The sequence below is a fragment of the Sciurus vulgaris genome (assembly GCF_902686455.1).
Source record: "Sciurus vulgaris genome assembly, chromosome: 4".
NCBI classification, from domain to species: Eukaryota; Metazoa; Chordata; class Mammalia; order Rodentia; family Sciuridae; genus Sciurus; species Sciurus vulgaris.
In genome coordinates this window covers 104,511,233-104,527,287 of record NC_136464.1, presented here as the reverse complement: position 1 = coordinate 104,527,287, position 16,055 = coordinate 104,511,233, and the positions used below count along the sequence as shown (strand labels likewise).

General features: G+C 37.0%; 1 protein-coding gene across 1 annotated transcript in view; it reads left to right on the top strand.

The window, feature by feature from the left end:
- LOC306658961 (phospholipid-transporting ATPase IB-like) overlaps window positions 1–16,055 on the top strand; it is a gene marked incomplete at both ends in the record, with an annotated part of 142,477 nt that overhangs the window by 18,262 nt on the left and 108,160 nt on the right. Inside the window, 3 exons of the mRNA XM_079136233.1 lie at window positions 4,845–4,885; window positions 8,368–8,441; window positions 11,001–11,070. Of these exons, the coding sequence (XP_078992359.1) occupies window positions 4,845–4,885; window positions 8,368–8,441; window positions 11,001–11,070 (185 nt within the window). The remainder of the gene's footprint in view (window positions 1–4,844; window positions 4,886–8,367; window positions 8,442–11,000; window positions 11,071–16,055) is intronic.

The following is a 16,055-nucleotide window of genomic DNA, read 5'->3' as shown; positions in this document are numbered from 1 at the left end:
ATCATGCCATGTGCTCCAGATGCTGAACACAGAATTACAGTATGTTTGTCCAGCTGGATTTCCATCTTGCTTTGGTCCCATCCCTTTTTTCTATGTCCCTAATTTTGTGAATGGAAATGTTTACTCTGTACCATTGTATATTGAATACTTGTAAATTGCTTTGTATTTTCCAGGAGTTCACAATGTGAGATTGCTTTGAGCCTCAAAGACTTTGGACTTGAACTTTAGGCAAACTCGGAGCTATTGAGATTATGGGGACTTTTGGAAATGGACAAAAAGTATTTTGCATTGTGAGATGGTTATGAGCTTTTGGGGGCCAGGAGCAGAGTGTTATGGTATGAATGTGAGGTGTCCCCCAAAATCTCATGTGTGAGACAATGCAAGAAGAGAGTCTTAACACAATCAGTGAATTAATCCCCTGATAGGGATTAACTGAGTGGTAACTGAAGTGGTAGGGTGTGGCTGGAGAAGATTGGAATTGGGGCGTGGCTTTGGGTTACATATTTTCTATCTGGAGAGTGGAGTTTTGTCTCTCTCTCTCTCTCTCTGCTTCCTGATCCCCATGATGTAAGTTGCTTCCCACCACCATCCTCTCCTGCTATGGTTTTCAACCTCACCTTTGGCCCCAAGGAATGGCACTATGGACTAAGACCTCTGAAATTGTGGGCCCTCAAATAAACCTTTCCTCCTTTACAGTTGTGCTGGCTGGGTCATAGTCACAACAGCAAAATAGCTGACTAAAATAGACACTGATTCCAGAAGATCCCCAAATATCACTGTATTCCACCAATTAGAGCAAGGGATTAATGGAGGTCAGCAATCAATGAAGTTTTTGCTCAGTTCTATCTCATAGTTGGCCCAGTGGATCCCCAAACTCACCCTGTGGTTATTTCTCCAGTTCTGCAATGCACACTGGAATAGGTATACTCAAATAGCTAGTAGAATCCTCACATTGGTTCCCAGACCTGTAGAGTAAGGCTATATGGTAGAAAAGGCTAAGTGAAAGTCACTAGAATTGTCTCTCTCTAGGAAAATAGTAAACCCAAAGCAATGTTGTATCCCTAAATATTAGTGCAACCATCGAGGGTGTGAAAGATGAGGGATGGTTATTTCTACCACATCCTCATTTAACTCTTCAATTTTTTCTATGAAGAAGACAGATGGATCTTAGAGAATGACATCTTAGGATAGTTGTCATGAGTAGTGAGTAAGAGAGGAATTAAGTTTAGTTCCAACAAGTGGATTTTATTCATGCAATACACACTCAACTCAACATTCCTAATAATAGCAAGTCACAAATACACTGAAGATTCACTCCCTTATTCACCTGTAGTTCAATCCCCATGGACTTACTCATGCAACATCTCTTAGCCAAGAAGTCAGTCAATAAGACCCAGGGGATTATTCTCAGCCGTATCCCCTCTCAGCTCCTTAGATGTATTCGGATGTCCTTGGGTGTCTGATAAGCCACAGGCTGGATGGCAGTCATCATCGCGGGAGAAGTGGTTAGTTGTCTGGCCTCAGTGACAACAGTAGATCAGCAATCAGCGATAGTGTGGACAGCAGCCGGGGCAGTCAAAGAGACAGAGCAACATGGAGTCCTCTGGTCACGGTGCTGCTGACAGTTTGCTCCAAAAGTCCAGGGGTTTAAGTAGTGATTTTCAGCCCAGTCATGGTCTTCATTGATAAAGACCAGAACATGACTAGAGGAGAAGCCACCACTCAAATCATAGATAAAGGTTCATATCAGCATTGTTCAGGAGTATCATCCTGCCACACAGCAGGTTTGTCACCAGGCGCCTTTATGATTTTAGTTTTACAAGTCCAGGCAAATACCAAATACAGCTTATTATTACTACATAATACACAACTATAACAATTCCTGTTATTTCCTTGTCTCATTACAACAGCTAAGTAGGAGGTGATTCCTATTGCACTGGTCTTTCCATGTTCCCTACCATCCTGAAAACACAACTAGTTTTGTTGAAGTTGTGGTCTTTTGAAAACTCAGTTACAACACTATTTAGGTTGGATTTCCTTGTGGGGGTTGGGGCATATTTCTCTAGTAGTCTGTATATACTTTGAATCAATGTCCAATATGTGGTGTCATGGCAGTGTTCAAGTGATGGAAATGGAAGTGGTACCATTCATTATTAGTAGGGACCTGCTAGAAAAAATTCTGCTTCCTGTTCCTGCAATCTTACACTCTCCTTACACCTAGTTTTAAAGGGAGGAATGCTTCTACCATGTCACCAAGTCTCTTATGAGCCCATCTTGTTTCTCATCATCTGCCTCACCATCAATTTCCCTTTTTTCTTCCTCCAGTGCCCCTGTGTGATTAGCACATGTATTGATGCCTAATCTATGTCAGACATGTGAGGTATCTGGATTCTACAGAAAATCAAGATATAAGACCAAGGGGTCTACACATAGAATGCTGGGCTCAGTATAACTGAACAGGTTTGAGCTTGTTTGGATGCCATCTTGACCTGTGTTTGCCTTCCAGCTTCATTTTAGTGCATTTCCATAGTAACTCTCCCACCTGTGCCATGGTTGTTTCCTGTTTCCACAACCACAAGAACCGGTCAAATATGATCAGTTGTATGGAGGAGGGGTTTGGGGAGACAGAGTTATTGGAGACAAAGTGGTCCTTCCTGGAAAAAAAATGATGAATATTCCCCTTATTCATCTGCCCATTGGTCCCTCCCCAACTTTCAAATCCATATAATCTTATTCTTTTTGCTTGCTTGGATTGGGTTGGAAAATTCTATGGCAGAAAAGACTCCCTGTTCCCCTCTCGACCAGCCATTGAACAAACACTTGCATTCTGTTTGGTTGTTCTCCAGTGTCATTACTGGCTCTGCTAGGGAAAAAGAACCCAAGATTTGGAGAAATAATGAGTGACACTCAGATGCACAATGATGATTCCATTGAATCAGAAGTTAAGAGTGCCACCTTTCCACTTTGGGCTCTTCATGGCTTTGAATCAGTAGGCAAAAGAGGAGGTTTCTTTGGGGTGATTGATCCTGACAACCAAGGGAGAACTGGACTATTCTTCCACAATCGAGGGAACTAAGAGTTCTGGAATAGAGGAGATCCCTTAGGATTTCTCCTAGTATTCATGTCCTGTGAATACTGTCATGGTCAATGGGAAACTATCATAATCTAACTCAGGCAGGACTACCAATGACCCAGATTCTTCAGGAATGAAGGTTTGAATTACCCCACCAGAAAACAAGCCACAACTATCTGAGGTGTTTGCCAAAGGCAAACAAAAACAGAATGGGTAGTGAACAAATGTAGTTATAAATACCAGTTGTGATCACATGGCAACTAACAGAAATGAGGATTGTAGTTGTCCTGAATATTTCCTCCTTACTTTGTTGTGAATATGTGTTATGTGTATATAATCTTTGTTTTCTTCCCTCTCTTATTTCTTGTCATGTAGCATACGCTGTGCTGACTCTATATCAGTATTTAAGTATTGTAAATTTTACATTAAAGACTTTAAGTTCTAGAGATACAGGGAGAAGAGTAAACATTAGAGGAACTTACCTGCTGGAGAAGCAGTTAGTGTCTTTTCAGTTGTATGCAAGATATTGTATCATGTTAGGTAGAATTTTGCCTTGTTGTGTTTGGAGTTTAAATTTGATTTAAGAAGATGCATATGGGTGCCAGATTGACCTGGAGTGGACTTGTGGTGGCTAATTTTATGTGACAATTTGATTGGACTGTGAGGTCCCCAGATATCTGGTCAAACATTATTCTGGGTGGTTTTGTAGGATTTTTTTTTTTTTTTTTTTTTTTTTTGTATAAGGTTAATATTTGAATCACTGGACTGAGAAAAGATGATGGCCTTCAATAAAGTTGGTAATCTTCATCTAACCATTTGAGGACCCAAATAGAACAAAAAGACTGATTCTCTAGTAAGTAAGGGAGTTCTTGCCAGATGGCCTCAAAATTGGGACATTGGTTTTTTTTTTTGTTTTTTTGTTTTTTTTTTCCTGCGTACAAACTCGAACTGAAATATTTACTCTTTCTGGGTCTCAAACCTACAATCTCTAGAGTGGAACCACACCATCATCTCTTCTGTGTCTCTAGCTTGCCAACTCACGCTGCAGATCTTGGCATGTGCAAGCCTGTAATCATGTGAGCCAATTACTTTATGCATGTATGCTATTGGTTTTGTTTCTCTGGAGAACTATGAGTATGACAGTAAGACATTGGATGGATTACTCACTCCTCTACTATGATACCCAATTTGCCAAGTAGATACCTGCAATGCTTTATAATAATCAAGATAAATGTTTTATAAAATATTTAGACATAGAAAAAAGAACAAAAATCAGAAGGAAGTACAATTTCCATATATTAGAATCAATAATTACATTAATTTATAATAAAATGTAAGAAAAATATGGGACAGGTGCAATAGTCAGGATATAAAGATTTGGATGTGATATATTCATTCCTAGTTTCAGTTTTTATGTGTGCTGACTTTATAATGGATGAGGGATATATTGTATTGCTTTTCAGGATATCAACAAGTATGTTAGCATGTAACTACGAATTTTTTTCCCTTTAGGAATGAAAGTAACTTAATATAACCTCTATTTGTCCCTCTATCAGTATATCAAAATATAATATATATTATGCTATTTTAGTGTTACTCATTTGAGCACAACTTACATATTCCTGCAATATATGTAAAGGTTAAATTAACAAAGATAAAATTTTATAAAGAAAACTTTTTAGTTTTTGGGAAAAGGCATTCTAAAATGATTTTGGGTGGACTTTACCTAGTGCAATAATTTAATTAAAACAAATATCTATTTCTTTTTCAGTGTTCAGACAGAATTCATGGCATGTGATTAAGTGGAAAGAGGTAGGACTGTAGTTTAACTTTAAACTTTGCAATAAGCCACTACCTTGTATTTAAGATTACAGATCTTTATCTGTGAAACATATCTTCAAGAAACATATTATCCCCATTTTAAAGGTGAGAAAATAGAGGACCCCAGAGAATAAGTATTTTGCTCAGGTCCCACAGCTAATAAGTGGTGAATTGGAACTTGAACTCAATTCTGTCTGGTTGAAAGTCAACACACTTTCTGATAAACCTTGGCATTATCTGTGTCATTGCGTAGAATGTTTAAAGATAATAATTTAAAACTGTTGTGCGGAGGCACAAGTCAGATTTTGTAAGGTAAGTATCTCTGGGAATGCTGTCATGAATATTTGCCCTGACATAATGAAATACTTAGATGAGGTGAACCATAAACAAAAAAAATTAATTTCTCACAGTTCTGGAGTCTGGAAGTCTAAGATCAAGGTACTGACCATGTCTGGTGAGGGCCCATTTACCCACAGGTGTCACCTTCTAGCCACCTCCTTATATGGTGGAAGGGGTGAGACAGCTCATAATGCCCCCTTCACAGGGCACTAATTCCAATCATGAGGGATTTGCCTTTGTGGTGGTGTAATCACCTCCCAAAGGCCCTGCTTTTTAATACAATCACATTGGAGATTAGGATCTCAGCATAATAAATTATGGGGGACACAAATAGTCAAATCATAGCAATATCTAAGTTAAAGGCTTAGATCTGTTTTGGAGGCTAAATGTTGGCTTTTTCCTCATCAGTAATTCATTGATGACCCATGTAAAAGTCTTCAGATAGCTAACTTTAAGAATGTTTTGATTTTTAAAGTATCATCAAATATTTCTTTCCCTAAGTGAGGTAAAATGGGTAACCCAATAATGACTGAATTTTGTTCCTCTCATTGGACTCAGAGAAATAAGCCATTCAAAGATCATGTTCCATTTCTAGGGACAGTCTTAGCAGAGCTGAATCAGTGATTGGCAGTCTGATTCCTATAAACAGGAAATCAAGGGGGAGGAGCAGAAGTGAGGTTGCAGGGTAGACTTCCTGCGGAGCAAAGGGTGACTTCTATGGGCTGAGCATGGTGGTGAATGCCTGTAATTACAGCAGCTCGGGAGGTTAAGGCAGGAGAATTGCAAGTTCAAAACCAGCCTCAGCTATGGCAGGTGCTAAACAACCCAGTGAGACCCTATCTCTAAATAAAATATGAAATAGGGCTGGGGATGTGGTTCAGTAGGGCTGGGGATGTGGCTCAGTGGTTGAGTGCCCCTGAGTTCAATCCCCGGCACCAAATTTAAAAAATGACTTCTTTGGTTTAGTTGTGGTTTGTCCCCTAAAGAATCATTTTCTGTAAGCTTGTTTCCTAGAGCATTAGTGTTAAGGTGGTGGAAAATAAGAGACTAGGCCTAATAGAAAGGGGTTGGGTGATTAGGGATTGGGCCCTTGGAAGGAATTAATGTAGTTCTTGTGAGAGCCTGGTTATTTCATGTGAAGGTGAGTTGTTACAAAAGATTAAGTCTGGCTCCTGGATCTCTCTGCCTTCCTGTCTTAACATTGATGTCTTCCACATATTCTTGCCATAGTGCCATGTTCCATGTTTTGATGCAACCAGGGGGCCCTCACCAGAACTGAGCATATGCTGGCATTATGCTCTTGAACTTCTCCAGAACTGTGACAAAATAAACCTCTTTTTATAAAGTACCCAGCCTCAGGTATTTTGTCATAGCAATAGAAAATGGACTAAGACAATGAGGATAGAGTTGAGTTCTAATTTATCCCCAATGCCTTGCACTGGCAGATCAAATTAGGCAGCCAAAACCAGGGACTCAGAATTTTTGTTCCTCTGAATACTTTCTATACCATCCATATGGTGCTATAACCAAGTGAAGCACTTTAAACATGAGGTGTTTAAAAAAGGTTACCATGGACAAAGAAGAAAAAAGTTTGTAAGAGATGTGATGGTAATCACAGGACTGCTGTTAGGTCCTAGGGTACATAAGTTTCTACATAGATATTGTTTTGTGGGATAATCTAGTTTTAATTGTAACTTGTTTTATTACAGTATTTTTAAGACCTTGCTATAAGTTAGTTGTTTATATGTTATAAATACTTTATTATTTACTGCGATGTGAACTTTATATAGGGTGTGAATGTTTTATTGTCAATTTTTATTTTTCTTCTAAGGCTGAACTTGTCTGCTAAACTTTAAAGACATAATGTAGCTTTTAAGGGTCTCCTCACTTGAGCAGGAATACAGTTCACTCTCCACATGTTTCAATCAACTTTTTTTGCTGCTATGACTAAAGGATAGATAAAGCAGTAACTATACTGCTTTATTTGGCGGGATCTGACCAGAACAATTATAGAGGAGGAAAAGTTTATTTGAGGGCTCATGGTTTCAGAGGTCTTAGTTCATAGAAGTCCAGCTCCATTCCTTGGGGCATGAGGTGAGGCTGAACATCATGGTGGAGTGTGGGGCAGAGGGAAACAACTCATGTGAGATCAGGAAGCAGAGAGAAAGACTCCAGATACAAAATATATACCCCATAGCCACGCCCAATTACCACTTCCTCTGGTCATATCCCACCTGCCTCCAGTTACCACTCAATCAATCCCATCAGGGGTTAATTCACTAATTGGGATAAGACTCTCACAACTCAATCATTTCTCTTCTGAACCTTCCTGCATTGTCTCACATGTGAGCTTTTGGGGGACACCTCACATTCAAACCATAATATTGCATCTGCAGGTTTCACTTCCAAAGATTCAACTAACCATAGATGGAAAACACTCAAAAAGAAAATTTTGTCTTTACTGAACACGTACAGATGTTTTCCCTTGTCATTTTCTAAGCAATATCATGTAACAACTATTTCCATAGTGTTACATTGTATTAGGTATTATAAATCATCTAGGAATGATGTAAAGTCTATGGGAAGATTCTCATAGGGATTTGTCTTTTAGGGATTTTCTCTGTTCTCGTAGAACAGTTGAGAAAAGCAGGTCATAAGCAAGGCATTACAGTGTGACTGGGTATGAATAACACATCAGTGCAGAGACAATATCTCTTCCCTTTTGTATCTCTTAACATTTCATTCTAGAGCAAGCACCATTCACAATTGCAGCTGGATCATTCTTTGTGGTAGGGCTATCCTGGGCATGGTGGAATGTTTAACAGCATCCTTGGCCTCTGCTCACTAGAGGCTGATAGCCTCATCTCCCTTATTCCCACAGTTGTGACAATAAAAATAGTCTCCAGTCATTGCCAAATGTCTCCAGTTTGATGGGGAGGGCAGAATCAACCTTGGTTAAACTGTTTTAGACAAATGGATTCATCAGTAAATAAAATCGCTCTAACATAGCCAAAATTTATTGGGATGACTAAACGATTCTTATATTGTACTTTTTCTTGAGGACATTTACACATTTTGATTCTATGTGTGCTTTTAAAGTTCACCCTTCCCTCTTCTCTCTCCTGGCTTAAAAGGTAAATGTGGGTGACATTGTGAAGAATTTGAATGGGGAATTCCTTCCTGCAGACATGATCCTGATTTCTTCCAGGTTAGTTCTGTTAAAGGCTTTTAAGGAACTGTTTTGTGAATTGGAAATTTTAAGAAAACAAGAGCAGAGGATACTCTCCCCTACTTTATTCTTTTCACCTCATGATAAACCAGTGGCTGCAAACATTTTTCTAGAAAGGAACAAATGGTAAATATGTTCAACTTGTGGACCATGCAGTCTTTTGAAACTCCACCTTTGTAACATCAGCAGCAGCCATAGGCAATGTAAACCACCAGGTACGACTGTCTTCCAATCGAACAGTATTTATGAAAATAGGCAGGGGCTATATGCAGCCTATGGGCCATATTTTGTTCACCCCTGACTGATAATTTTTTACCTTTAATTTCCTTGGATATATTTTCTTCTATTCTGTTGCTTAGATTGATTTCATCCCTTCTATAACTTCTATGGACATTTTTTTTGGGGGGGGTGCTGGGGATTGACCCTAGGGCCTTGTGCTTACAAGGCAAGCACTCCCCAGTGCTGAGCTATCTCCCCAGCCCCTATGGACATTTGATTAAACTAAAAATGTCATGTTGACTTATTTCAGTATCAAGGCAATTGTGAGGTATTCTCTTCCTAAGAGCATGCAGCCTCAACATAGAAATTAAGTGATTTACTCAGGATCACTGTGTGGGTTTGTGTTAGGCCCAAGTTTTAAAATATAGTGTCTACTCCTTTTGTGTAACTATACTGCTTTATTTGGCAGCTGTTTGGGAGGGAACTTTAGAAAGACATTCCCCAGAGGAGGTACTTCCTTCCCATTAGGTCCTATTTGACCAGCTCCACATTTGCTCCAATGGCAGGTCCTCTGGGAGATCCTATTCCCCATGTTCATAGTAAGAATATGTGGTAGATTGGGTGATGGTGGGTAATCACAGTAACGAACACGGTTGCATTTAACATGTTTGGCAGGCTGGATCCCCAGAAGAAGTCACAATCATCTCAAAGAGATCCAAAAAATGTTTACAATCTTCTGGACATACATTATCTTGGAGCACGGATTTCTTGAGAAGAGAGAGAGATTAATTCTGGAGCCATTCTCTAAACTTCTAAAAAAAACTAATTCCTACATAAGCTCTCCTTTCTGCCAGTTGCACTTTGTTCTTTTGCAAACAATACATTAACACAATTGATAAAGGAACTTAACTGTTACTGATGTCTGTTTCCCACTTGGATTTGTCTCAGAGAATGGGGTTGATTCAGGAGGCCAGTGATGTAACACAAGAGGGTTTGTTTTTATCATATCTATGTCATTTTTTTTTTTTTTTTGGTGTGACTTCCTTTGCCTCATCTTTACTCTGGATAAAGTACTAATTAATACTGAACCAATCTTATTTGGGGAGCAGAGAAAGGCAGGACAAAATCATTTTTCTTAGACTCTCCCCCCAAAATAGGGCAACAATAAAATATAAACTGTAATAAAGTTATGTGAATGTGGTCTTTCAAAATATCTTGGCGTACTATATTCATCTCTCGTGGTGATGTGGTAAGATCCAGTGCCTCTGTGATGAAATGAAGTTAGGTGAATGATATAGGCCTTGTGATAGTGTTAGACTACTGTGTAAGGATTACTTGACCACAGGCACAGCAATTCTGTGACATTTGATCTAAGAAGCCAAATGGCTACTTAGTCACTAATGGTCGAGTAGTGCATGCACTGTGAATGTTCGGATAAAGGACTGATTCACATTCCAGACAAGACCCAGCAAGATGGAGGGAGTGGGGCAATGACTTCATCAGGCTTCTCGGAACAGTGAACAGTTGAAAGCTTTTGAATTGTTTATTTCTGAAAGTTTCCATGTAATATTCTGGGATGACAGGAAACTGAAACCACAGAAAGCAAACCACAGATAAGGAAAAAGCTACCATAATGGTCTTGGCTAGTTAAATCAGGACAGTTTATATTTTACACCTGATATTTGAATGAGATACAATCAAAGGTGATACTTTCAGATCCTAAGACTCAATAAACTTCAGTGGAAAATTTTTTTTTTAATTTGTTGTAGCTTTTCCTTCAAAATGATTAGTTTTTATAAGTGAATTGGCATGAGACATGCTATAAAATCTGTCAAGGCAAATGTCTGTTAATTCAATGCCTTGGTTTCCTGGCTGTGAAGGTTAAATAGTAACAAAGAAGCCTCAATTGTAATTTCAGTCTCAGCACTTCAAATCTGCTCTGTACTTGTCCTGGAAAATGTGACTTCATTCTAAAGGCCGTCAAGCTTGAGTCTTTGGGAATCATGATGGACTCATTTTAGAAAATGACTGAATTTTAGATTTGACCTCAGATGTTCTGAACTATATAACATCTGTTCATCCTCAGCAATTTCTCTTTTTGAGATTAAAGAGCAGCCACACAGGATCGTACGGGTGGGATCTTTGGTACTGAGCCATTCTATAGGATGAATTTTAGGCTGGTAGGATCAGTCTGCAAATATTTTCTGGAAATAGCTGCTTATAGTTTTTTCAATGAGTGATACTTCATACTTTCTATTATTAGGAAAACAATTTAGTGAAGAGACATTTATTCAATAACATTTGTTTTACTTTCCTTAGCGAACCTCAGGCGATGTGTTATGTTGCAACAGCTAATCTGGATGGAGAAACAAATCTAAAGATACGGCAGGTAAAGACACTTTTTCTTAACTAATTTTACATCTGAGCTCACAATGTCAAGTTTTGTCAGGTATATTTTGTCTTTTCCATAAAGAAAATACTCTCACCACTATGGAGTGGATATAATTGACGGCTCCACGCTGTTCCCAGCTGTCTGGTCCACATCAGGTTATTCAAAGGGTATTTGTTTATTATCAGCATTATTATTAGCTACAGTAGTGCTAGTAGGATTAGTAGAAGTAGTAATATTGTTATCAGGGATCTACGTGGATGTGTGTTATTGTTAGAAAAAAAGTATGTGCTATAAAATTCACATCACAAAGATTATACTCTTTTATGCATATCATTTTGAGTTATTCCTATTAATACTTTGGTGATAAAACTGCTGCTGTGGCTAACTAGGATAACTAGATTAAAGGAGGGTATAGATAAGAGCTAGGTGTACTTACATACCACTATTTTAAAAACTATCTTCAGAGAAGCATGATTATGAATGTAAGGAAATGGTTTTGTTACTCATGGGAAAAAGACATTAAACTTTAAGATAACTCATTCTCTGTTCTATTAGTTTGCTTAATAAGGAAGCTGTCAGTCTTATATTTGTCTGTTCACATGTTCGTGTGCTAATCTTTTTGAGAAATTTTTATTAAAAGTGGAAAAAGTAGAAATTAAAGTATCACATCATTTTTGTAAAAATACTGAAAACAATATAGAAATATATGTAGTCTATTCAACCCTCTCCACTATTTAAATTCCACTTTTATCCTCATGGGTAATCCTTAATAATAACTTGGTGGTACTTTCCAGTTTTTTAAAATTTCAGTTATACACTTTTGTTTCTGGGAAGATGGAGTAGACACACCTTTACTTATTTTTTTTTCCGTTAAGTGCAAATAACAATATTGGAGATTATATTGAAAACAAACACTAGGGGATGACATGGTGGTGAGTTCCCTGGGTTTTCCTTTTATTTTATATATCTCAGGCTTGGAACTGAAGAAACCAGAAACTTGAAAAGAACAATGGACACAGACAATAAAATAAAATAAATAAATAATAAATAAATAAATCTTTAGCAAAAACCCACTATTTCTAGTAAAAAAAACCAGGAAAGGGGCAGCCTAGCAAGACAGAAAACTTTTAGGCAATTACTCTACATTAGCTAAGTACCATAGTAAAAACATGGTTTCACTCTACTTTCACCCTTTCCGGCAAAGCTTAAGTAGGGAATCTTGATTTCTGGACTGTAGAGAAGCAGCTCAATTTCCCCATGAGGGTGATGTCCAAGATGCCAAGTAGGAAGCCATGACTTTCATTCCCACAAGGTGGTAATGAGGTCCTTCCTGATTTTTAGTGGCAGTGGAGACAGACCATGTGGACAGGAATAACAAGGCACTCTAACCCCTTCAAGTCAGGAAGGTGACAGAGAAGGCATAGATGAGTCAGAACTCCCTGGCTGTAATGAAAAGACCCTCTTCATCTATCAACAGAAGCCAGTGGGCACTTTGTCTTTCTCTTCTACTTTGCAGTAATGAGGCTGTACCTATTTGGTGTGCTGGAGTGATGTCAGGTAAAGATAACTAAAATAGGTTTAAGTAAGTTCCAGAGTTCCTGTATAAAATATCCTAAATTTCCAGGTTGTTATTTTAAAATGTCACCATTGTACCTCAGACCAGGAAGTTCTGAAACTGAATGGGAAAAAAGACAATCAATGGATGCCAACATCAGGACAATGAATGAAATAAATAAAAGCATGAAAACTCTCCAGCTAAGAAACAAAGTCTCAGCAAAGAAATAGAAGATACAAAGAACTAAATGAAAATTTTAGAAATTAAAAATACCATAACTAAAATTAAAAACAAACAAACCATAAGAGATGGACTTAACAGCAGAATGGAAGGAATAGAAGAATCGGTAAATTGAAAGATAAAACAATAGAAATTACCCAATTTGAACAGTAGAGAAAAAATAGACTGAATAACTTTTATATCACCAGAGTCTTGGAAGGAGGAGAAAACAAGAATGGGCAGAATAATTTTGCCAAAAATCTCCCAAATTTGCCCAAAGACACAAACTACAAGTTAAATAAGCTGACTGAACCAAAAAAGGCCCAAATGAATCTATATCAAGACACATTATAGTCAAACTTCTGAAAACAAAGAAAAATCTTGAAAGTAGTGAGGGGAAAATGACACCTTAAGTGAAAGGCAATTTGAATAACAGCAGGTTTCTTCCTAGAAAATCATGGAACCATATCAGAAGGCAGTGGCACACAGATTTCAAGGATTAAAGAGAAATGTCATACCAGAATTATAGTCAGCAAAAGTATCCTTAAAGAATGGAGGAGAGAGTGGAGGGAAGCTAAAACATTTTCAAATGAAGGCAAACTGGAGAATGCGTTATTAGAAGATCTCCTTTAAAATAATGACTAAAGGAAGCTCTCAATTTAAAAACAATTTAAAGGAAGGAAAACAATTTAAAAAGTAACAAAAGGATGGAAGAAGGAAGAAAGAATATGGCAAATAAAAAAATAAGGCTAAATAGAATAGACTTTATTTTGCTTGACTTTTCTAAATTGATAAATGAATGAAAAATTATAAAACTGATGTTCTAAATATATTTAGAGAAAATATTTAAGATATGTACCATACTGGGTAAAGTAAGAGAATGTAAAAGGAAGCAAAACTTCTCTATTTTTTTCATACTTGTAAAATTATGATACAAATAGACTTTGAGAAGTTATATGTAAATTATGTAATACTTAAAGCAACCACTAAAACAGCTGTATGAAAAAGTACACTAAAAATGCTATTGAAAAATCAAAATGGAATTCTAAAAACATTCAAGTAACACATAGGAAGTAAGGAAAAAGAAAATAGAAAAATAAAAAAAAATGGAGGAAACAATCAATACTTATATGTAAATAATAAATCATCTAATTTACCAATTAAAAGACAGAGGCTGGCACAGTGGACTAAAAATCACAACCCAACTGTATGTCATTTATGAGAAATCACTTTAAATATAATGAAATAGGTAGTTTAAGAGTAAAATAATGGAAAAAGATATATTATGCAAAATTTGACAGAAGTCAGGAATGACTATACTAATATCAGATGAGACAGGTTTCTGATCAAAGAAAATTACCAGAGAAGTTCATTATATAATGATAAATGGATTACCCCATCAATAATACATAATGACTCTAATTCGTATGCATCAAAAATACAAAGTTGCAAAATATGTGAGGCTAAAAACTAATAAAAAATTAAAAGATAAATATATGTCTACAATTGTAGTTGTAGACTTCAACAACTCTCTCATCAACTGACAGAAAACTAGAGAATCCTCAAGAAAATACAAGAACTCAACACCACAAAGTAAAAGGATCTATTGATAATTATGAAACAGTCACCAACAGAGTGTTCTAGAAAAATACCCAACAACAGAAGATTATACATTATTTTCAGGTGGCCAAGAAACACTGAGATAGACAATATTTGAATCATAAATCTCATAAGAGTAAAAGAATTAAAATCATACAGACTATGTATGTCAAAACAATCCTGAGTATTAAAAGTGAGACTGGAGTCATCAGAATATCTGATCTCAAATTATACTATAGAGCTCTAGTAACCAAAATAGCATGGTCTTGGTATCAAAACAGATAGGAAGACCAATGGAATAGAGTAGAAGACACAGAGACAAATCACTTAGAAACTGTCATCCGATACTTGACAAAGGTGCTGAAAGCATATGTTAATCTATTTAACAGATGGTGCCAGGAAAACTGGATGGATATCCACAAGTAGAAGAATGAAACTAGATTCCCACCTTTCACCCTGTATAAAAATCAATTCAAAGTGGATCTAAGACCTAGGAATTAGACCAGAAACAGTGAAATTGCTAGAAGAAAACAGGATCAACACTCCCCATACTGGCACAGGAACAGATTTCTTATTGATTTTAGTTTTTATTTGTTCTTTTCAGATATACATGACAGTAGAATGTATTTTGACATATTACATATACATGGAGTGGGTGTAAAGAACTGACAAAACAAAAGAATCAATAAGTGGGATGGCATTAAGTTAAAAAGCTTCTGAAGAAAACAGGAGTGTGAATAGAGAGCCTATAGAATGGGACAAAATCTTTGCCAGCTATTCCTTTGTCAGGGGACTAATAACCAGGATGTATGTAGAAATAGGTAGATATAGATCTATCTATCTGTTTCTCTATTTATATCTCAAAGTTGGGCATGATGGCACATCCTATAATCCCAGTCACTCAGGAGGCTAAAGCAGGAAAAATCACAAGTTCAAGGCCAGCTTCATTAATTTAGCAAGGGCCCTAAGCAAATTAGTGAGAACCGATCTAAAAAAAGAAAAAAAAGAAAAAAGAAAAGAAAAGAAATTACAAATGACCAACATTCATGTGCAAAATAAATAAATAAATAAATAAATGAAAGGAAGTTCAGCTTCCTTAGCAATCTGGAAGATGCAGATCAAAAACTACTGAGGGGCTGGGGAGATAGCTCAGCTGGTAGAGTGCTTGCCTCTCAAGCACAAGGCCCTGAGTTCGAGCACCAGTACTGCAAAAAAACAAAAACAAACAAACAAACAGAAAAAAACAAAAAAAAAACTACTGAGATTTCATTTACCCCAGTTAGAATTGCAATCATCAAGAATATGAATGTGATAATTACTTGTGAAGATATAGGGAAAAAATGACACAGCACATTGTTGGTGGATTTGTAAATTAGTACAACTACTTTGGAAAGAAGATTCCTCAAAAAGAATCACCATATGACCTAGCTATCTCACTCTTTGGTATTTATCCAAAAGAATTAAAATCAGCATACAATAGTGATACAATCACTTCAGTGTTTATGGCAGCACAATCCACAATAGCCAAGTTATGAAACCAGCCCAGATACCCATCAATAGGATGACTGGGTAGAGAAAATGTGGTATATGTACACAACGGAGTTTTACT